Source organism: Pelmatolapia mariae, linkage group LG10_11, assembly GCF_036321145.2.
Source record: "Pelmatolapia mariae isolate MD_Pm_ZW linkage group LG10_11, Pm_UMD_F_2, whole genome shotgun sequence".
Taxonomy (NCBI): Eukaryota; Metazoa; Chordata; class Actinopteri; order Cichliformes; family Cichlidae; genus Pelmatolapia; species Pelmatolapia mariae.
Window position 1 is genome coordinate 1,880,924 of NC_086236.1, and position 23,409 is coordinate 1,904,332.

General features: G+C 42.7%; 1 protein-coding gene across 1 annotated transcript; it reads left to right on the forward strand.

The window, feature by feature from the left end:
* The first annotated feature begins 146 nt into the window (after nucleotides 1–146).
* On the forward strand, nucleotides 147–7,345 carry serpinf1 (serpin peptidase inhibitor, clade F (alpha-2 antiplasmin, pigment epithelium derived factor), member 1). The gene is made up of 8 exons (XM_063487684.1): nucleotides 147–245; nucleotides 2,567–2,627; nucleotides 3,446–3,641; nucleotides 4,040–4,195; nucleotides 4,913–5,116; nucleotides 5,550–5,689; nucleotides 6,238–6,448; nucleotides 6,671–7,345. The coding sequence occupies exons 2-8, from the start codon at nucleotides 2,568–2,570 to the stop codon at nucleotides 6,916–6,918; spliced, it is 1,215 nt and encodes a 404-aa protein (XP_063343754.1). The 5' UTR covers nucleotides 147–245; nucleotide 2,567; the 3' UTR covers nucleotides 6,919–7,345.
* Nucleotides 7,346–23,409: the final 16,064 nt, after the last annotated feature.

Genomic DNA, 23,409 nt, shown 5'->3' on the forward strand with positions numbered 1-23,409 from the left:
ACGGCGTTTGTCGAAACAGAACGCCGTTTTTTTCGGCGTTTTGAAAAATTAAACGGCGTTTTTTACACCATTTCTTAACCAAACGCATTAGAAAAGTGGCGATTTATGGCACTAATGGCTTGCCATAGACAGCAGCTGGATGCGCGCCGCTGAGGGTGCCGAGACAAGAGGCGTCAGCGGGTTGGAAGACTCACTTTCTGAGCAGGCAGAGAGACGCTGATCGACGTGGAGCAGAGAGCAGAGAGGTGAGTGACTCTCACTGCACTAGATACATTTCTGCGCTTTTTACGCACAAATCTGAACTTTTTTTGCATCGTTTTATTTGCGCCAGCTGGAATAAAAAGTGTAAAACTTGGACGTATTCGTAGCAGCGCAGCTCAGCTCAGATCAGACATGAAGCACAGGAAGGTTTTCTGCAGAATTCAAAGTGCTTTGATTCAGACTTTGTGAAAAACTTGCTGTTTCTCAGACACGCTGCGTTTTTCCTCCTGTTCAGCAGCCAATCTGGGCTTTTCCACTCAGCAGGTTATATAAGAGCAGCAGGTCAGAGTCACTAAAACCAGGCAGACGATCATCAGCTTCGGTCTGTAAGGACATTTTGAATTTTTCTAAATTCTCATTGTTCGGATAAAACGGATGATTTTTAATAAGTTTGCAGGTTTGAGGTTATTTGGGGTTGTAAAGAATTCCATGCCAAGAAAAACATTTCACTGTGGAATATGTTCAGGTTAGTGACCTGGACTTTAAAAATCCCTGATGTGATATCAGAGAGTTCACAAACAGCCAATGAAAAAAACGTTCTAGTGAGGACCGGAGACAAGTCAGTGCAGGAACAGGAGCGTGCTGAGTCAGCTGGTCTGCAGGGGCGGGGGGAATAGCGCGCGAGCACACACACACACACACACACACACACACACACACACACACACACACACACACACACAGAGTAGTCCAGGATGAGACGTCACCTACGTCACCTCTCTGCACTCGTTTACACTGACGCGTGTCATTAACTCACTCGCAGTTCAGCAGAAACACTGTTGTGTATCTCGGGGCGCGTGCGCAGGTATTCTTATCCACGCACTAAAGGGACAAATCATTAGGTACAGCTCACCCAGCCCTCAGTTTGATGTCAGTGTGATCTCTGCTGCATCTTGATGCATTCTCAATCATCCAGGAAAGTAAATCTCCAAAAGTTGATTCTGTTCATCTGGACGTAGCGTTTTGTGGGAGAAACGTTTCGTCACTCATCCAGGTGACTTCTTCAGTCTCAGCTGACTGCAGGTTTCAATCTTATAAACAGTACATTTGCATAATGACTGAAACCAGCCCTGACCTCCCAGCCCATTGTTCCTTCAGTGGGCTGGTTTCAGTCATTATGCAAATGTACTGTTTATAAGATTTGGGGAAACCTGCAGTCAGCTGAGACTGAAGAAGTCACCTGGATGAGTGACGAAACGTTTCTCCCACAAAACGCTACGTCCAGATGAACAGAATCAACTTTTGGAGATCTCTGCTGCAGTTTTCATTAACCCTGACCTCGGACTCACGGGCTCGCGCTTCCTGTCACTTCCTGTCACTTCCTGTCTCACATCTCCAAGAAACCAGTTTGAGATTATCTGAAAGCACAGATTCTTTTATTTCTCTCATAAACATTTAAAAGATCTAACTGATGACATGTTATCTCTGAGTTTATGAAGCTGTAGGAAAGAAAAGATGAGACACACTGCGACCATCAAGAGGTTAAAGAAGAAGAAAGCGTCTGGGTTTTCCATCAGGCCTGTGGTTTGTGGTGTGTGTGTGTGTGTGTGTGTGTGTGTGTGTGTGTGTGTGTGGTTTTAGGTTCAAATGACAGACCTCTGTTTATGTAAAAGCACGAGCAGCAGGTCCAGATGTGTGTGGAACAAAGCAGGCCGTGTGTGTGTCTGTGTGTGTGTGTGTTCCTGTCTAGCTATCTATTTGAGGACCAAAATCTGCATTCTACTATACTTGTGAGAACCAACAGTCAATTGTGAGGACACACACACCGGTCCTCACAAGTTTGAAGCCTTTGTGAGGCTCAAAATGTGGTTTTAGTGTCAGGGTTACAATTAGGTAATGGTTAGGTTTAGGGTAAGGGGCTAGGGAAAGCATTATGTCAATGAAGGTCCTCACTAGGATAGCTGACTTACTCTTTCATGAACACTGAGCTCAGACCTGAGATCATGATTTGTGTCCCGATGAGCAGCTCAGAGTTTGTTACATAACCTGATATAAACTGCACAGAGTTTCCACAGCTCGGAGGTTTTCTGGCTCTGACTCTAATCTTTGTCTTTGAATTGTGTCTTTGTTTTGGATAATTTGGGCTCTGTAGCCTCTGTGGCGGCTGAACTTGTTTTCTGTACTCGTCCTCTGGACTTGGTTTGGCTCAGCCTTTCTTTGCACTCATGGAGAAATTAGGGGCGTTTGGTTTGACGCAGAGGGTATCCCTGCCTGAGGAACAGCAGCTCTGTGATGAAATATGGTTCATTTCCTTCTCTGTTTGAGGAAATGTGTGAAAACTTGTTTCCTTTTGTTTGGATTTCAGGATGAAGGGAACAACTTTCCTGCTGCTTTTTGGAGTCGTGCTGAGCTTCTGTGACGCTCAGGTATCAACATCTGCCATCTGCACATATTTTCTAGGCTTCTGTTTCCTCAGTTATGTAATTTACATCCCCAGAGCCAAAACGCTGGAGCCACACACAGTAAAAAAGATGGATGTATCCAACGTCACCCCACCCACTGGTTTGATTTATGAAGCCTCGAGGTGAGCGTCTTCGCTCTCTCCTATTCTCACTGTAAAGCCGCACACTGATTGGCTAACTAATCTAAACCACGAGACAGACTTGAAATGAGCGAACGCGCCCACAACGTGTCAGACATCTCTGCAGCGCAAAGTCCCTCTGCAGACAGTCGCCCCCTGGTGGCCTTTAGAAAGAGCGCAGGTTTCAGGTGCCTTCACTGGAAGCTACATCCATCTTTAATCAGTCTGTGGCTCGGACATTGAATTTTAAAACATGTTTGAATTTGATGGCAGCAACATGCCTTAAAAAGCTGCGACATCAACAACACGAAGATGAAACATTGGTGGAAAATCTCAGAGCTGATGAGATAATTTAGTGATGTGACTGTGTGTAAAAATACGACCTCACCATGCCCTCAAGGACGAGCTTTGACACTTCAGGGTAGATCAATGAAGACATGGTTTGACAAACATTAGAATGGTTTCTGGGTTTTTCCAAAGGTGGGGGCACAGGCTGAGACCACCCTCAGTTTAAAAAGAGCTTCACGGGTTTATGAGCAACATTTGCTGCCATCCACATGATGTTTGCTTCAGAGTAGCCCTGTCTGTCTGAGAGTTATCAGTGGCACGAAGTTTTAAAAGTTCAGTTAATCATGAAATCTTTCCCTCATTGGTCCGTTGCAGTCTGAGACCGGCGGCGAGGAGGCAGCCGGAGAGGAGGAACACGTGGAGCTCTTCACGAATCCAACTACAAAGATGGGTGCTGCCACCTCCGACTTCGGTTACAACCTTTTCCGCGTCCTGGCGAGCCGCGACGCTTCTACCAACGTCTTCCTGTCCCCGCTCAGCGTGTCCGAGGCGCTGACTCAGCTGTCCATGGGTGAAGACACAAACACACAAACTCAGTCCAAACCCGAGCTTTGGCTTTAGTGTTGGTACGAGCTCAGAGGCCAGACTGGCTCAAGGTCATTCTATTTGCTGCTCCCAAAAACACCGTCAGTGTCACGGGACCAGTTTTGTTTTTTCTCCATTGTGAATTATTCAGTCTGTTTTTGTACTTCCACGATTAGTTTTCCTCTGTTCACTTTCAACTAAGCTAAAATTGTATAACAGCGCCACCGTGTGGAGGAGGTGGACACAAGGGCCTTAGTGGAGAATATTAATTTAAAAACAGAGACATTCTTACAGTAAAAGTGATGCCGACGTCTGTTTCTCTAATGAATAAAACAGTTGTGTCAGAGGTTTGTGACCTTAACACAAGCCCTCCTGTCCCTCTAGGAGGATCTGAGCATGCTCAGAGGCAGCTGTACAGGGCCCTGAGGTACCACACCCTGCAGGACCCTCAGCTCCACAACACCCTGAAGGACATGCTGGCCTCAGTCAGGACGGCGGGGAAAGGCCTGAGTACCGCTGCACGCCTGTACCTGGCGAGACGTGAGTTCACGTTGGGGTTGAGATGGAGTCTAGACATCAGGCTGTGACTTTGCAGCTAAACCAAAACAACAGAACACAAATTCAGCTCATTTCTTTTCTATGTCCTGCTTCAAGTTTTCATTCCTACTCCTCCGAAGGAGCTTAGCATGATTTATAAAAACAAAAGGTCTTATTTATTTGATGTGTTACACAGAAACTTCAAAAAGGCCAATAAAAGGTGCAGTTGTAGTCCTGTACTGCCTCTTTAGGGACCTTATCCATTAAACCCAATATTTCTGGTTGGCTTTCTTCTGGAAGCCTGCTGAGGGGCAGCGTCTGGTGCGTGAGCTGGACCCGATGACCTTAGAAAAAAAAATGTGTTTGGCTCAGTTGTGTTTCAACCTTCTGGGAAGATTCTGGTAGAAATGTGAGGAGAAAAAGTCAATGTGAGCAATAAAACCATCAGAAGCCTAAAAAGGATTTTGGTGTTTAGTTGTTAAGAAAATGTTGCAGTTTCATCAGATGCAGCTAAGTGAGCTAAGCACCTTCACCTTATCTTAAACCGTAATTTAATGTTTGAAATGTTTGGACTGAAATTTGTGACTGAGACAATAAACTCTTCATGAACTTGTTTACAGAGGTGAGCGGGAGAAAGGAGCCAAGTGGAACTGGTGGTTGCTCGCTGTCACGGTGTTTGAGTCTTTACTTTGAGATCGTAATGTTCTCTCATGTTGTCAGGACTTCGTTTGAAGCAGGAGTTCTTTGGTCTTGTGGAGCAGCAGTATGGAGTTCGCCCCAAGGCGCTGCTGGGAGGATCCAAAGATGTGAAAGAAATCAACGATTGGGTGTCTCAGCAGACGGGTGGGAAGGTGCAGCGCTTTCTGACCAAGCCCCTCCCTCGTGCCGCCGGCATAAGCAGTGTGAGTGCCGCCTACTTTAAAGGTACGTCTTCAGCTCTGCAGACACAGATATCTACAAATTAGTTAGAATTATCATATAAATAAAATCCATTCGGTGAGTCAGTGATCAATATTACTTATCAGATAACTGTAATAGTAAGAGTTTTTTCCAAAATGCTCGTGTATGGGTTTATGTGTAGGTGAAGTGATCGGCTCACATGTTAAACGCACCTGAACTTTGGGGCAACTGACTAAAGTTTTTAGGAATGGGACTAACTCAGAGAGTTGACTATAGACCGATCGCTGCTACAAAGTGACCTTTATCTGTTTAGCAAATCTTGGAAGCAAATTCAAAGTGTATGGTTGTGTATCCATGTCCTCTGCCATTGAAACAATGAACAGGTTCTGACAGGTGACTGATCCTGAAAGTGAGTTTCAGCCATAATGAATAATGGGTTAGTTTCCTGTCCTAACAGGGAAGTGGACGACTCGGTTCGCTCAGAGTGGAGGGCTGGAAAACTTCCAGGTGGATGGCGCAGCACCTGTGCGCGTTCCCATGATGCAACAGGATAACTACCCAGTGAAGATGGGGGTTGACTCGGACTTAGGCTGCACGGTGAGCGTGATGAATAGCTTTAAACAGAAGCCAGTATAAAATCTATGTATGTTAGACCGTAGTGCATATCATTATGTGCTGGGAGTAAACTTTAGAGTCCCTGCATGCAGTTATTATCCAGTTTCATTTATACAAATTTAAATGGACTTTACTGATAATGCAAAAGAATCGCATTTTTTATGAAGGAAAAAAATAATACAGGGATGATATTTATTAATAAAAACAAAGGCAGAGAGGAAAAACGCTGCTGAGCTCCTGATGATGGCAGAGCATATCTAACAGAGCCATTCTACTTCCTTTCATTCATCCCATTGTACAAAAATAGGCTGCAGTTCAGCTGTAGATGCAGTAGGGGGCACTAATGAGCTTATACTTAATGAATAGAAGTGGATAGAGCTAAATGACTAAAATAGTTTTATCAGGTCTTTGACACACATTTCTTATTAAGTTTAAAAACAATCAAACAAGAATTCACGGCAGCCGTCTCTGAACGATGGCTACAGTAGCGTAACTGCAGCACATTTCTTTATGTTTTTCTCCTCGTTCAGATCGCTCAGATCCAGATGCAGGATGATGTCAGCATGTTCATCTTCTTGCCCGAGGATGTGACCTCCAACATGACCCTTGTGGAGGAGAGTCTGACCTCTGAGTTTGTCCAGGACCTCTCCATGACGCTACTTCCTGCCAAAGTGTCCATTACTCTGCCCGTCCTGAAGCTCAGCTACTCCACAGACCTGCTGCCGCTGCTCGGCGACCTTGGTCAGTTTGATCCACCACGTTTTTTACTCGAGGGTTCTAATATAGGAGTCTACTAGTATTTATATATCAATGCTGAACTGTGTCTGTGAAGGTTCTCAGTCATCCAGGTCATCGTAGTGCTGAACTGTCCATTCAGAAAAAAACACTCATGAAGCCGTAGTAGTGTAGGCTTTTACTGCTGATTGATTAACATGGTCGTCCTCCTCCTCTCCCTCTCGGCAGGTCTCTCTGAATGGCTAGACAACCCGGAGCTGGAGAAAATCTCCACTCAGGCTGCCAAACTTATTTCTGTCAATCACAAGGTCACGATGGAGACTGCGCCAGAGGGGAATCAGTACCCGAGCGACACAACGCCAAGCCACCTGACATACCGAGTGGACCGCCCCTTCCTCTACCTGATCCGGGATGAAACATCAGGGGCGCTGCTCTTCATCGGCCGGGTGGTCAACCCCAAAAGCCTGTCGATATAAAGCGCACACACACTTTTGCACACCTGTCTTCCCGGGGACCGCCATTGGCAGACTGTTTCAGAACTTATGTCTAAAACCTAGACTTAACTCTGAAACAGCCCTTTAAAAGTCTGAAAACGTCCTCACTCTAAAGACCTAAAACTCACATTGGTCCCCACAGAGGCAGCTGTGCACGCGCGCACACGCGCACACACACACACACACACACACACACACACACACACACACACACACACTCTTAGCAGGTCCTAGGAGGGATTTCAGGTGTTTGGCAGATGTCTGATTCTGATTATTTTTCATGTTGAAACGTGATCACGTTGATCTCGGCGGATACACAAACACACCCAAGATACTCAAAGGATTCTTTTTTATAAAATCAAATATTGTCATTTCTGTTAAAAAGAAGTAAACACGACAATGAACCTGAGCACGAGTGTTTTGTTTCAGTTTCTCATTTACAACATCTCATTTTGGCTCCAAATGAGATCACGATTCACTAAATAAACTGACCTGAGAGCATGTTTCAGTTTCTGTAGCATGGCTTTTTTTTTCAAAAGGTGGGGTTGCTAGCCCCACGCACAACCCTCCTCCTTTCTCATCCTGGACTTGGGACCAGGCAATGGCGGAGTGGGGAGACCCAAACAGACGTGGAGAAGATCTGTCGAGAGCGAAGTGAAGGCCGCCGGAATGACGTGGACCCAGCTGAAGAGAGCAGCCCAGAACAGAGTCTGTTGGCGTGGTGTTGTTGCGGACCTATGCTCCCCCAGGAGTCAACAGGAAGAATGATGATGATGAATGATGAGAGCATGTTTACTGCTATACTAATAAAAGTCTCAGAGGTCGAGCAAGAAGCAGGCTCATTTACTCGCAGACTGTTAAACACCAGGACAACAAGAGGAGACGCCCTCTACTGGCCACATTCTTCAGCACCGACCTCACTTTGCAGACCATGAAGCTCTGGCCTGGTGTTCACAGCACAAGAAAAGTGCTGTAAATAGACAAGACTTTGTTTTGTTTTGTGTCTGTCACCATTCAATATTAGTTTGCTGGTTTTTGCACTTTTGCATTCAGTCATCAATATAAAGACAGAGACGATGATTTTATCACAGATTTATCATCAGAATCAAAGCTGTAGTCTTTAAAGAGTGTGTGGGCAGTGATGATGTCAGACTGTTGGTCAGTCTATGAACATTCGCTGCACGTTCCTGCACAATCAGTTTAAATCAGCCTGATCAGTGTAAAGCTTTAAGCAGAGCATGCCGATCAATGATCATTCATCAGTCACAGTAATGAAAATTGTGTTTCACAGTTGGATCTTGGAGATGATGTAAATATCTGAGTGAAGATGAGGCTGAAATCACTCGTAAACTGAACAAAATAAATACACGTCTAAGCAGACACAAGCTGCTCCTGATTGGTGGATTCAAATTCAGCACATTCAGATTAATGACTGCCAGACGTGGGTTCACACTGCGTGATTGGAATAGAAAGCCAGACACACACACACTCACTCCATGTTGTGTGTGTGTACATGTTTAGACATCTTTGTGAGGACAGAAACTTGACATGTTACTGTACTTGTGGGGACCAACAGTCACTTATGGGGACAAAATGCCGTCCCCTCGAGTTTGAAGACATTTTTGAGGTTCGAAATGGGGTTTTAGTGTCATGGTTAAAGTTAGGCTCACGGTTAGGCAGCAGCTAGGGAAAGCACTATGTCAATGAGATGTCCTCACTGAAATATGAAAACGAGTATGTGTGTGTCAGAGGGGTGTTTACAAACCGCCACCAATCAGAAACTGCGTCCTTAGACTTTATGGACTGACACTGAGTTTAGTTCAGGTCTTTCTCTCTCGATCAGCATTTATTTGAGCACTTCTTCATTTTGATGATCTTCAGCTCCAAGTTTTGCCTTTTTTTGTTTTGAAAAAACAAAAACACATATGTGCATTTTTTTTTTTTTAAATTTGTTCATTTCAGGCACAACAAATACATATATTGAACATAAAGTGCACAAAAATAAAAAAACAAACAAACAAAATGTACCTGAAAAGGAGTGGGATGAAGAAAACTTATTAAATCCCACCCCTATGTTCATTCATCAACAAAAAACAATAAGCTTCCCGCAGCTACGCCCATCGTTGCAAACCAAACAAACAAAACCAAGCAAAACAAATAGAACCTTCATAACTGAATACAGAATATATTAATTATAAATTGCGTTACCACAGGTAACAGGCAATAATAATTACAAGTAACAAACACACATACATATACATACATACATATGTATCTACACACACATGTACATATATATACATACATACACACACTTTTTTTTTTCTTTCTTTTTTTTTTTTTTTCCCTTGGAATCCATACCAACAATGGTAAGAGAACAGACATTTCAAAGTGCACTAAAACCATCATTGATTATACTGTGACCAGACCAACTGTTTGTAGAGGAATTTAAATCTATGAATATTTTTACATTGTTTCAGTTGTAAACTCAGACTGTTCCAGATTTTCACACCACATACAGACACACAAAAACCTTTACGGGTTGTTCGAGTTCTGGGTAATTTGAATTCTCCAAAGCCTCTCACATTATAAGCCCTTTCTCGAATTTCAAATATAGATTGTAAATTTGCAGGTAGAAGTTTATTAAAGGCTTTGTATAAGATTATGGATGTATTGTAATTAACCAGATCCTGGAATTTAAGTAACTTTGCCTGAAGAAAGAGTTTGTGAGTATGATCTAGATAACCAGCCTTGTGAATAATACGCAGTGCTCGTTTCTGTACTGTGACTAATGGATTAGTTGTATTTTTCTATGTGTTTCCCCACACTTCCACACAATATGTAAAATATGGAAGAACCAGGGTACAGTACAGAGTACGAAGTGCATCTTTATCAAGGTATGGTTTCACTTTGTTCAAAACTGCGAGGCTTCTGGAAATTTTGGTTTTTATGTGTCTGACGTGGGGTTTCCATGAAATTTTGTTATCAATTACGACTCCCAAAAATTTGTTTTCACTCACATTATCAATGGGTACACCTTCTATAATAATTGGTAATTCTATATTATATTTTAAATTACCAAAAAACATTGCTTTAGTTTTATTTATATTTAATGATAATTTATTTATATCCATCCATTTTTTTTAATTAATTTTAGCTCCCTGTTTACGGTCATTACAAGATCAGTATAATCATCGCTACTGAAAAATATGTTGGTATCATCTGCGAACAGTATGAGTTTAAGTACTTGAGAAACATCAAAAATATCATTTATGTAAACATTGAAAAGTTTTGGTCCCAACACTGACCCTTGGGGAACACCACATGTAATACCAAGTTTCTCTGAATGATAATGCCCTATGCTAACATATTGTTCCCGACCCGTTAGGTAACTTTTTAACCAGTTACCAGCTTTCCCTCGAACACCATATCTTTCCAATTTATCCAATAAAATTGAGTGATTGATTGTGTCGAAGGCCTTTTTGAGATCAACAAAAATACCAACTGCATATTTATTTTTATCCAGTGCATTAGTAATTTCTTCTACTGCCTCAATTATCGCCATTGAAGTGGTTCTTTGCGTTCTGAAACCATACTGACCAACATTTATTATTTGATGTTTTTCAAGGAATTTTTCTAATCTTGAATTAAAAAGTTTTTCTAAAATTTTTGAGAATTGAGGCAGTAGAGAAATAGGCCTATAATTGGTAAAACTGTGTTTGTCATTACTTTTGTATAGTGGTATTACTTTTGCAATTTTCATTTTTTTTGGAAAACAACCGGACTGAAATGATAAATTACAGACATATGTTAAGGGATTACTCTCAGTAGCACCCATCACACTCTATAGAGCTCTGTTTAACCATGGAACCACTTTCATTGTAAAAGTCATTCACATGAGAGAATTGTGCTAAAGGGAGTTACTTCTGTTAAACACTGTAAAATAATATAATATGTGAAGAAGGCTCCATCATTTCAACATTTAATATTTTAAGGGTTGAAACCTGCGTTCTTACACAGGGACAGGATTAGGATGCAGCAGTGTTGTCTGAAAATCAAAGTTTACTTAAAGCAGCTGTAAAGTTGTGAACATGAACATCAATACACCAACAACATCTCGTCATAGCCCATCATTTTGTCTCTGTCGGTTTGAAGTAGAAACCTTCCCTGTCATAAACAATAAAAGTCACCATTGTTTGGTTTTTGCTTTCTTAACTTAGTCATGACATTTTTTTTAAATGTTCAAACGGTCAGTCAGAGATGATAAAGGTTAAAGTCATCCATCCATTCATTATCTAACACCTGCTGAGCAGGTATTCCAAACTTTCTTCTCCTCGGCAAAACTTCCCAATGCATTTCCAGACAAGATCGTATTCTCCACAGTGTCATGTTACACTCTGTCTACCCCAGGGTCTCCTACCAACAACAGATTGGGAGTTACCCAGCTGGTGTGGATTGGGCTCAGTTTTCTTGTCACTCTCAAATGGATCCAGATGTCTGAACTCAGCTCAGCCACCCTACGGCGGAAACTCATTTCAGGGTCTTGTATTCACAGTATTCTTATCCTAAGACTCTTAAAGGGCTCGTGAGATTATGTTTTCTTTTTGCCATACGGTTCAAATTGTATACTTGCAAAGATAATAAAGCATTCTGATTCTCTTTCATCATTTACAGGCTGCAGTCTGTATGCCAAGCAGCTGGGTGAGAAGGTGACAACAGCTGGTGTGATTATTTGCAAACAGAAGAACCATAAAATAACTGCAATCTCTCTCAGGCTGGAGCTCCACTCAAGATCTCACCCATGGAGTTTCAATGATAATGAGAACGGTGAGGAACCAGCCCAGAACTACTTGGGAGGAACTTGTCAATGAACTCAAGGCAGCTGGGACCAGAGTCACCAAGAAAACAATTGGTAACACGCTACGCCGTGAAGGACTGAAGTCCTGCAGTGCCTGCAAGGTTCATCTGCACATGTACAGGCCTGTCTGAAGTTTGTCCCTGAACATCTGTCTTAACTCAACTCGCCATGTTTGGAGGAGGAATGCTGCCTATGACTCCAAGAACACCATCCCCACTGTCAACATGCACATGGAAACATTATGCATTGGGGGTGTTTTTCTGCCAAGGGGACAGGACAGCTGCACTGCATCAAAGAGGGATTGATGGGGGCCATGTATCGTCAAATCTTGGGTGAGAACCTCCTTCCCTCAGTCAGAGCATTGAAAATGGGTCATGTGTATTCAAGCACAAAAATCATCCAAAACACACGGCCAAGACAAAAAAGTATTGGCTGAAGAAGAAGCATGTTCACATATTTATTTCTCTGGATTTTTTGGTTATTGTTCTTTCACTGTTCGAATAAACCTACCATTGAAATTATAGACTGATCATTTCTTTGTTAGTGGGCAAACTTACAAACTCAGCAGGGGTTCAAATCATTTTTCCCTTACTGCAGCGGTCCCCAACCTTTTTTGCGCCACGGACCGGTTTATGCCCGACAATATTTTCACGGACCGGCCTTTAAGGTGTCGCGGATAAATACAACAAAATAAAACTAGTACCGGTACCGAAAAAAAGATTTATTCATAACACACGTGAAAAGACCCAGGAAAACCGAGTTAACGAAAAAAACGATAACAAAATAACGCTGAAAACTGCTAAAAACCCTGAAAACCATACATTTCACACCTGAGTCTCAACTCTCGCGGCCCGGTACCAAATGATCGGTATCGGTCCGTGGCCCGGGGGTTGGGGACCACTGCCTTACTGTATATTTACTGAAAGACATAACACCCTGAAAATGTTCGGGGACCAAGTGGGAAATGTTATATATTTGGATCAGTCAGTGTCTGTTATGAAACGGCTGTGTGCAGGCAGGAAAAGGACCCAAAGTGTAGACTCCGGAGACAAACGTGAACTTAAACAGCTTTAATGCTGAACTCAAAGTAACAAATTTCCAAATGAACCTACACTGGCTGGCAGACAGAATACACAGCAAGATGAGGATAGATAAAGGAGATCGAAACACAGGGCTTAAATACACAGAGGGAGCAATCAGGGAATGCGAGACAGGAGGGAAACACAGCTGGGACAAATCAGGGCTGACGAGACAAAGGAAGCAAAACCAGACGCATTAACATGAGACACGGACTTTCAAAGTAAAACAGGAAACATAACACAGAGACGCAGACTTGACACAGGGATACAGCAACTATGGAACAGAACAGAAACCAGAAGGCACAACTCTGACAAAGAAACCAAAAGACTAGAAATGATAAATAAAGGCAAAAACCAAAGTACAATAATAATGAAAACTCTAAACTGGGTCAACGACCCAGGCACCCTAACAGTGTCAGTCTGAAGAGATTTGTACTTTATTCAACAACCAGTTTTTCACACGCTCATATTCAGTTTTTCAGTTTGTTCAGTAATGCAGTCAAACAAGTCTGCTTCTTCAATCATTCACCACCCAGCACCTGTAGGTGTGGTCCTGTGGCTCTGCACTGTGTGAGGTGGATGATGAGGATCCCAACGCTCATGGTAGCTTTAGCAGAATGGGAGTTTATTCATTTAAATTTTTACAATTACAGAAGCATATTTATGGTTCATTGTATCCCTTTGTTGTTGGACGTAGGGTTTTGCGTTTTGGGATGGTTAGGAGTTTCTTGTTTGCATTTTTGATAATCTTGTATTTTGGTCATGTATTCTGCATAGTTATTTCACCTTCTCGTTATGGTGTTATGCTTGCTTTCCTGGTGCTTATTATTCAATGTCTTTACTTCCCTGACTGCTTTTGTTAACAGATGGATTAATCCTGTTGTATTTCCATTCTTTTGCTCTGTCTTGTTTACCTTTTTGTCTTCTGTGGCTTGTGTGTCCTGAGCCCAAATCTGCACTGTCCACACTGCCATCACATTTCACATGACCAGCAGATTCCACGCAGCCCGTGCCATGTTATAAAAAGCTTGAGTTAGGAGATGACGCTTATACAGCAGATGTCTGGTGACAGTATGGAGAAAGTGACAGAGCAGATCAAAGACCTACAGAAGGCCAATGAAGGTAGAGTATGATGCCAGGTAGTGAGGGAGGTACCAGCAACAGGAAGCCTTATGATCCACTGCTGTGTTAGAGATTTATCAGGTTAAATCATTTCCAGAACAGAAATGAGAAACGAACACTATTCATGGTGATGTTTTTGTTTGTTTATTTATTTATTGACAAACATTTTTAATATTACTTCTTCTCTATTTAATGTCACTTCTCAGCTATGTTGATGTCAGGCTGATGTTCCAGATGTTCTAACAGCTGATTTTCCATTTAACAAAAACAAATGTCCCACAGGTATTTTCACTGCACCAGTGAGAGGAGCCTACCACTTTGAGTGGAACATATACGGAGATGGAGACGTTGCTTCAGGTGCTGTGTTGTACAGGAGTGGAAAGAAGATTTTCATTGCATATGAACACCTGCGATCTGGGGCTGGAAGTTCCTCTAATTTTGCCTCACTACTTCTGGAGGTTGGAGATCAGGTGTTTTTGCGTCTCATTGCTGACACAAGAGTGTTTGAAAATGAAAACCATCATACTACCTTCAGTGGTCATCTGCTTTTCACCATGTGAGAGGTGTGACAGCTCCAACACTTCCTGTTTGGGTTGTTTGGAGCTTTGCCTTTTCTATAAATAAAACAGGAAGTAAATCAGTCTCTTGCACTTTCTGGGATGTTGGAATGACTTGTTTTATTTGGTCATTTTAATTTTCCACTTCTCCTCTGATAGCACTCAATCAGAGCATAATACCCACACAGGTAATGATCTTTTTATGGATGCTGCACAAACATACGTTTCATTATGTGTAGATTTGTTTTACAAAGTTGAACTGTGGACAGATGCTATCAAGGAAAGTTTGATGAATATAAAGTGGAATTGGTCAGTTTATATTTGTTGTTTAATAAAGCTTTATGAAGCTGAAGTGGCTCACATGAGAATGAGAATTAAAAAGTATTATTTCTGTAAAATTGCAGTAGCTGACTGACATACCAAGACCTGTGTGATCAAGACCTGTGGCAGGATATCACTGCGCTAAGGTGAATTTCAGGTTCCAACAAAACGAGCTAGAGCATCATCAAAATCCACATACAGTAAATATAGTGATAACAGAAGCCCCTATGGTGCCAGCAAGAGAGCATCGAGGTCATATTCATCAAACTAACAGTTGGTTTTAAACTGCACAATAAAATTTCATTGTGAATCTGGAGCCTGAGAACAGTTAAAGGTAAGATCAGAAAATCTCTTAGCTGCTGATATTAGTATTTAGATCAAAGTCCAGCCTCACACAGCTGCTAGCACACCAGCTGTGCAGGCTTTCATCTCTGTACTGTAACTGTGACCTGACGGTGATGTTTAAGGTGATTTGAGCTGATTGTTGGAATTTGGTGTTATGTAAATAAAACTGAATTGAATTGCATTCATGTTCTGCTGTCAATATGTTGATATTTCTTTTGAATTATGAACTTTTCATTGGTGCCTGGCTTCATTTGCATCTGTTCCAGGTTTTCCAGATGACAAACGTTCGGCTTCTTCCAGCTCTCAGACCTCTCTCCAGTTCTTTAGTCTACATTTCATTGCAACTTCAGTAGCGTGAGAAGAGGGAACCATGAGACAGAGTGCTCAGTTTGTATTCGCAATGTGTGTGTTATGAACACCACTGAACTATAACTGTTGCTGACGCAGCCTCAGACGGGCGTCAGCAACAGGACCGAGCAGAGGTGATTATAATGTTCACAGGGAGGTGTGGGTCACACCTCAGTGTTTTGCACACATGTGGTCTCGATTTCACAGTCTGAGATTCCTGAAACACTTCCCAGATGGAGGAAGATGACAGAAAGTTTGTGAGCAAAGCTTGAATCAGAATTCCTCGTTGTGTGATGTCCTTGTTGTTCTGGACTGAAGTTTCTTAGGCTACGTCCACACTAAGACGTTTTCATTTGAAAACGCATCGTTTTCTCTGCGTTTTGGCCTCCTGTCCACACCGAGCGTTTTGAAAACGCTTTTCCTGCTTTTCCTCAACAGTTTGCCGCGACGTCTCAAAGAGCGGGAAAGTAAATAAACAGCAGACAGAAATGAGGCAGGTCGAATCGTCTTGTGTTTCACGCATGTGCAGGACTGGAACGTAAGCGTTTTCGGCTGTTTCAATGTGGACGCACAACTCTGTGAAAACGACTGAAAATGCTAGTGTGGAAGTGGAGCGTTTTCAGACGAAAACGCCATTTTCAAATCTATCCGAGCTAGTGTGGACGTAGCCTTAAAGCTGCAGGATGCTGAGGAGAAACACTGACATGACTCCATCAGCTCAGTTCACAACATTTTAAATGCAGTAACGTAAATGAGTACATCTGTAACAGTATACATTTGTACTTTAATGAAATGCTGATTAATACTCTGCATGCAGTCCAGACTCACCATCCAACACCTCCGAGTCTCCATCAGAGGGCGACAAACACTCAGCGATATCCGCCAGAGGCAGCAGAGAAACCTCGGTCCAGCTCACATGTGATATAACAGCAAAGCGCACACGATCACTTTAAATGCAGCTGCAGATGGTCTAATTGTAATCTGATTACATATGTAACCCAGAATAAAATCTGTTTTACTAGATTTCAGTAATTTCCTGCACTTATGTGCAGGAAATTACAGCATGTTGAAATTCAGATTGAGTCATTAGATGATGTCAAACAACATTTTAAACGTTTACATTCTGAGCCTCAATATTTGTTCTACTGAAAATCAGCTAAATCAATCTCAGTGGGTCAACCCAGAACCAGATTCCCCTGAAGGAATCCGAGGCTCTGTAACAGCGACAGGGCAGTTCCCAGATGGATCACGGAGTCACATTGGATCCGATTTAGTGTGAGTCATTTTCCAGACTACCCCGGATGAACCCCTGTGTCATTGCGGCTGATTTTATCTAAAAGTCTAAAATTAAATTGAAATATATCAAATCTATCTGTCCAACATACAGACAGCTCTATAGTTCAATGTTTATTTTAACATGTTTGCTTTTACTTAAGTCATGAAAAGAATTCTGCTTCTTTCTTCCATCAGTGTGAAACTTTCACTATCATTGACCTGGTGTGTCCGTATCAGTCAAGACTGAGATTAGATTAAAGATGAAATCAGAGTTATCTTCTAAATCTTACTAATGATTTTGTTTCCATAATGGCAGAAATAACAGAGTGCGACAAAAAAAAGACCTTTTTGCAGTTCATCATTTCTCCCCTCCTAGTATCACGAGCATATTCATATTCCTCAATCCAGTGGATTAAAATAGACGTTCTGGCCTTTACTTATCTGTTGCCATGGTGAGTCATGCTCTTCTGATGATGGTTAATTGACAAACTAACTCTGACCCGCCTTTCTGGAACTAAAAACACTGACATGGCGATCTCAGATATAATAAACTTGAATCATTTTAAATTCAGTTTGTGAACCTGCTTCCTGGAACAGAGCCCTGATTATTCTGTCAGTTTGCTTCATTTTGAAACGATTTTCTGTCCTTTTGTGTGTATTTAACTCTTAATTGTCATTTTTACCAAATGTGAAATTAAAAGAATTGAATGTTTTTCCATGATATTTTCTGTAAATTGAAAGTAAAAATTCAGCACAAGACAGAAGTAACCAGAGTCCTTGATGAGACTGATTAATGAAGCGATTGCATAAACGATCGCTGTGACCGAGAACGACGTCGGATTAATGTTACAGACTGTTTACTCTGTGTTTGAGGATGGGCAGGAAGTCAAAGGGAGTCAACACATTACAACATCAGCGTGAGAACAGAACAGGCGCTTTGGCAAAGCACACGGCAGGTGGATGTACCCACAAGCTGATTGCAGGCGAGGGTTCAGGTCTGCTGACACCTGGGATCTAGATAGATATCAGATAATGTGGGAAAAGACGTGGCAGTGAAATTAATTTGTGTTGTTAAAACATGTTGGACACAAAGATCCAACATGGTTTTTTTTTTTTTTGGTAAATCCTGATACTTTAGAGGATATTTGGATTAAACTTTGAAAAGTTTTTTTATGATAGAAAGCTTGAATTTTGTAGTCCTTCTCCATCTGACAAACAGTCTTTGGGAGTCTTTGCAGCGTTTGAACCCATCTGTCACTGTTCAAAGACCTCGAGGAAGAATTCGGGAGGAAACGACGCCTGACAGGAAATCTGCTGAAGTCAGCAGTAAGAAGGAGGTTGGAGGTCATGTTTATACTCGAGTGAAAGCTGCCACATTTCTTTATTGCTAAGGGACAAAAGTTCGGATGGAGGGGGTAGATTGTCTTTTCTACAATCAGGAAGCTGCGGCTGTGACATTCCCGATACTGGCATAAAACTATAATAAGCAGCTGTGCCTCCTGTCTCGACCCTTCTAGCTTTAAAAGGCTCAGTTTATTCCAAAGAGTGGGAATGCTCAACTATGAGTTAAGTATATAAATAAATAATCAGAAAAAAGTCAGAACAACTGGAGAAAAGCAAAAGTACTCATGGTGAAGGTAGCAGATCATCCCAGTATTAGAAGAACCCAATGATCCGCCAGAGACAACGAGAAATACTGAATCCAAAAATAAAACAAACAGTATTAAAACACTACAAAGTCCCCGATCAGTGAAAATGAAAATAAAAGCCTTTAAAATAGTTTCATTTAAAAATAAAAAAGTTAGATCTCACATGAACAAACTGAAAATTAAAAAGGTATTAAGATATTAAATTCAAATTTAATTTAAAATTTGACCCTGAAACAAAAGAAAAATATCAACTGCCTAGATAAAGTTGATTTAATAATACATGTATAATTTTTACATAACAGCCTGTTGTGTAAAGAATATCAGGAGGTTCACATAACACAAATCAAAAATGCTGATCCAGCAGTTTGAAATCGTCACTGTTCAAAAAGTTTGTATTTCTTTTTTTAGCTTGTGGTGAGCACGTTCTGCTGAGCCTTCATGAACGCCTACGACATGAGCCGTGGTTCAAATTACAATTTGCTTTGTCAAAATCTACAAAACCAGATGAAGATGGGGTTTTTTTGGAGCTGTCGGTGCAGTTTTGTGGTGGTGCTTTAGCTCTGACAGCACAATGTCTGCAGGAGAAAGCTCACTTCCTCCTCTGTGTCACAACATCATGATGAAACAGACCTTTAGCCTGAAAAACTGCTTCCTTTTTGTGCAGCACTACAATGTAAGAGGATGAAAGCATGCTGCATCAGTTTAAAAGAAAAAAGACTCTGATCCTCTTTAGGTTTGGCATCGTGGCTCTGTTCTGGGACCGGTCTGTGCAACACTCTCACTCCTAACTCGTCATTAGGAGTGAGAACGTGTTGGTCTGTGCTTCACGTCTAAGCCTAGAGCAATAAGACGAGCAGCGAGACCCCCCACAGGCCAGGCCCACCATATTTCTACTTTACTGATGATATTCATGGAGATCAAGCAGGAGAGATGTTCTCCTCTTGTTTTTCATACTTCCCACACAGAACTGAGGCTCACAGACCGACTTTAAGTTTTTACATTTGAAAGAGTTGAGATGTTACCAGTTAGTCGGCGGTATAAAAATACATATATCTTGCTATTGATGTAAAAGATGACTCATCATATCTGTCATGGCTCTGCAACTTCATTAGCATTAGGAAAAATACTACCTACTAACAAAACTAGCTAATAATGATGATGTTTGTTTAGTTCAGTGACAGCATGAAAGGAGGAGCTAGGGTAGAGGGGGGTTGCAAAGGGGCTTGCAGATGTAAAAAAGCTGAAGAAGTTTAAATATGGAGGAGATTTTATACTGCTGCTGAGGTCTATCAGCTGATCTACTGGCATTTATTTAGCTTGACTTCCTTACTTCAACAAACATGTAGGTGGCTTTAATGTAAAATATAAAATACTGACTCATTTAAGATAAAAATATTAATACCTAAGAGAAGATGGATGGGGACGTGTTTTCAGGATGTTTCTCCTCCCTCTCCCTTCCAGTCAATGTAGTAAGGTTCAGGTTCAACTTAAAGGTTTCACAGGTCAGAGAAGAAGAAGCAGTTTAAAGTGGAGCTGTGGGGTGCAGCCTTCACACACTCGCTCTGACCTCTTCATTTAAGCCTGTTTGATTTCTGGAGAGGAAACACTACAGAAGACTGTTAACACATGAATACAGCCCGGACTTCACCGTTGGGCTTTTTCTCCTTCTTTGGTTTCTTTTCTTGAGCTCACTGTTGGTCACACAGATGAAACTTGGATGCATTTTTTTCAACATGCTTTTTTCTGGTGCTGAACCAAGTTTGCCTTTGAATGTATGAATCACATTGCACTTCCTGGAGAGCCCTACATTGAAATGGGAGCTATCACAGAGTGTTGATTGTTCCTGTTTCCAGGAGTATGTCTGTGTAGGTTCTCAGGCATCCAGGTCATAGTAATATAAGGAGCTTGGAAAGAAAAGCGACTGAAACTTAATTTTCTTGAAGACGTTTCATCTGAGAGGCGTCTTCAGTTCTAAGATGACATGGTGGAGAGTCCCAGATATTAAAGCCTAGTGGGAGTTGCCACTTAAAATGGTTGTTGATCCACCATTGATCATAGAATAGAATAGGATAGAATAGCCCTTTATTGTTATTGTACATGTACAACGCAATTATGAGTGCCCCAGACAAACTCTGCAGGAGTAAAAAACAGAATATAAATTATAAAGACATCAGGAATAAATTGCAAAAAGAAGAGAGATGTACAGTCAAGACGAATACATACAAAACAAGAGAAAGGCACACAATGGAGAACAAAGTGTTTGGAAGCAGTGCAAAAAGACTTGGCCTGAGTATAGAGTCAGTGTGTGAGTGGCCTGAGTGATGAGGGTTACTCACACCATGGCTCAGATAGTGTGGGACCTGATTGATCTGAGGTGCTGTCCAGAGGGCAGCAGGTCAAACGAGTGGTGGCCGGGGTGCGAGGGGTCACCTGTGATGGCCCTGGTTTACCTGAGACAGGAGGATCTGGTGATGGCCTTCAGGGGTGGCAGAGGGCAGCCAATGAGTTTTTAGGTGGTGTTAATGACCCTCTGCCCGGCCTTACTGTTCTCAGTCATGGCCCCTGAGTACCAAAACCCATGCAGGAGGAGCACGCTCTCCACTGAGGAGCCGTAGAAGGCCAGCAGCAGTTCCTGGTCCAGGTTCTTCTTCCTCAGAGGTCTGGGCATTCCTCACTGCACTGTACAGCATACACTACATTGTTAAGTTTATCTTTAGGAGTTTTGTCTTTGGCATGAACCAGTTTTTGTCTGAGTGTGTTGCTGGATCTGAAGTACACTGTGATGTCGTGCTTGGAGAAGACTCTCCTGAGTTTGTCTGACAAACTTGCTGCATAAGGGATGACAGTGTTGTTCACTTTGCCCTTCTGATTTTTTTGCTGCTCTTTATCTCGTTGTGTTTTTGTGGTTTTCTTGCTTATTCATGTTTCTTTTCTTATTTTTTTCTTATTGGATTTTTTTCGTCGGTTGAGCCATTTTCGATCTCCTTTTGTTGACTTTGTATCACGTTGTTCTGGCTTTGCATCTTTTTTAATGTTTTTTTTCAGGTTTATATGTTTTTTTGTGGTCGGGTGACTGACCAGCTGTGTTCAGGCCAAACTGTTGCAGGCATTTTAGATAAACTTTTAAAAACATGCTGCAGAGTCTGCATTTCTTCTTTGTTATTTTTGGACTTTTTGTAGATTTTTGTTCATTTTGAGTTTCTTTTCTTGGTTTTCTTCCTGAATTTCTTCACAGCTGTTTTTAGTCATTTCTCAGTTAGAGTTCATGTTTCTTTGAGTTTATTGACATTGCGATGTGAAATATTTACCCTGTATTGTGAATTGCTGCACAGAAGTGTGACGCCGTATGCTACGCCTTTGCACATACCTGTTGCGTGTTGAAGTTGGAGCAGCACACATGTTTGAGCCTGCAGCAGATACACCATCAGTGCTCCAACTGTCACAGACTTTCAGCCAATGACATCTTAAAGCTTCTGTCTGAACTTGCCTGTTTGTGCAGGTGGTCCGACCTCAAAGCTGGAATGTTTCATGAAAACTTGATGAGGAGCTCGATAAATCTGTCAGTTGGAAAGAATGCCTGTTTAGGCTTCAGGAAATTCGATCGCAGTTTGACAGATCTGCTAGTGTGTGTGTGCGCATGAGCGACATTTTTGTTTTAATCTGAATTTAAGATCACCTCCTGTGTTTAATGGTGGCATCTGTGGTGCAGTGATCTGGATCCAAACACTGAAAATGCTGAAAGGCCCGGTATTTGGGCCCGGTGGCGCCAGTGTCCGGCAGCCTCGCCTCTGTCAGTGCGCCCCAGGGCAGCTGTGGCTACAATGTAGCTTGCCATCACCAGTGTGTGAATGTGTGTGTGAATGGGTGGATGACTGGATGTAGTGTAAAGCGCTTTGGGGTCCTTAGGGACTAGTAAAGCACTATACAAATACAGGCCATTTACCATTTATTTAAATGCACCTTAGAACACACATACATCAACACTACATATGAGCGGGCGGAGGGAGGTTTGGAGTCTTCACACACCCCCGTTCTCTGTTGCCTGTTGGAGCGGGGGGGCTGGGAGGAGGAGTTGGCCGTCTGATTGGGGTCTGGAATGTGGGGCCTCCCTGCTGCTGCGGAGTCGGGGCGGTCTGCTTCTCTCCACCCCAGGGAAGAGGGTAACACTACCTGGGTCTGGCTGCAGTTTCCCCCTCCAGGGGCAAGGGTACCTAGACCCGGTTCTTAGAGTACGCTTGGGGAGTGTGATTGTGTGTACAGCGTCTCTTTATGTCTGTCTCCACGTTGGGTGAGTGTTGAGTAATTGCCTATGAGAGCATGAGGGTGGGAATGGATGTTTGTATCTGTGTGTGCCTGTATGTCTGTGTCTATATGTCAGGTTGGGTATCAGACGCCACCTCTCTGGGGACATCTCAGGCCCTCCAAGGTTTGGAGGCCTATCTCCCCCCACCACTTCCCCTGCCGGTGGCGGACGCCCTCAGACATCGGTGCGTTGGTGGTTCTTTGTGTCCGGGGATGGGCGTCCAGGTACACACCGGCTCACTCCTGGTGGCTGCTTGTCGGGGCCTGGAGCCTGGGGCTCGCTCGGGCCACTTCGGGGGTGGGGTACCCTCGGCCTCTCGGCCTGGGGCTCGGTCACTCTGGCACAGCTGGCTGCCGGCGGAGCTCATGGGCACGTCACTGCAACCCCCCCTGGCTTCTGCTCCGCGGCTGCTGAGTGACCCCTCATCTGGGACTCTCCTCAGCTCTTTCTGGGACAGTGGCGCGGCTGCCCCTCTGTTGGTCTTCCTTGGTCTCTTGTGTTCTGGGGGCCTCTGGATGTCTGGAGTTTTGATCTCCTCCATACCTGCTTCATGCCCTGGAGGATGGGACTGTGGCCCCCCACACCCTCTAGCAGATCATTACATGAAGGAACCTTT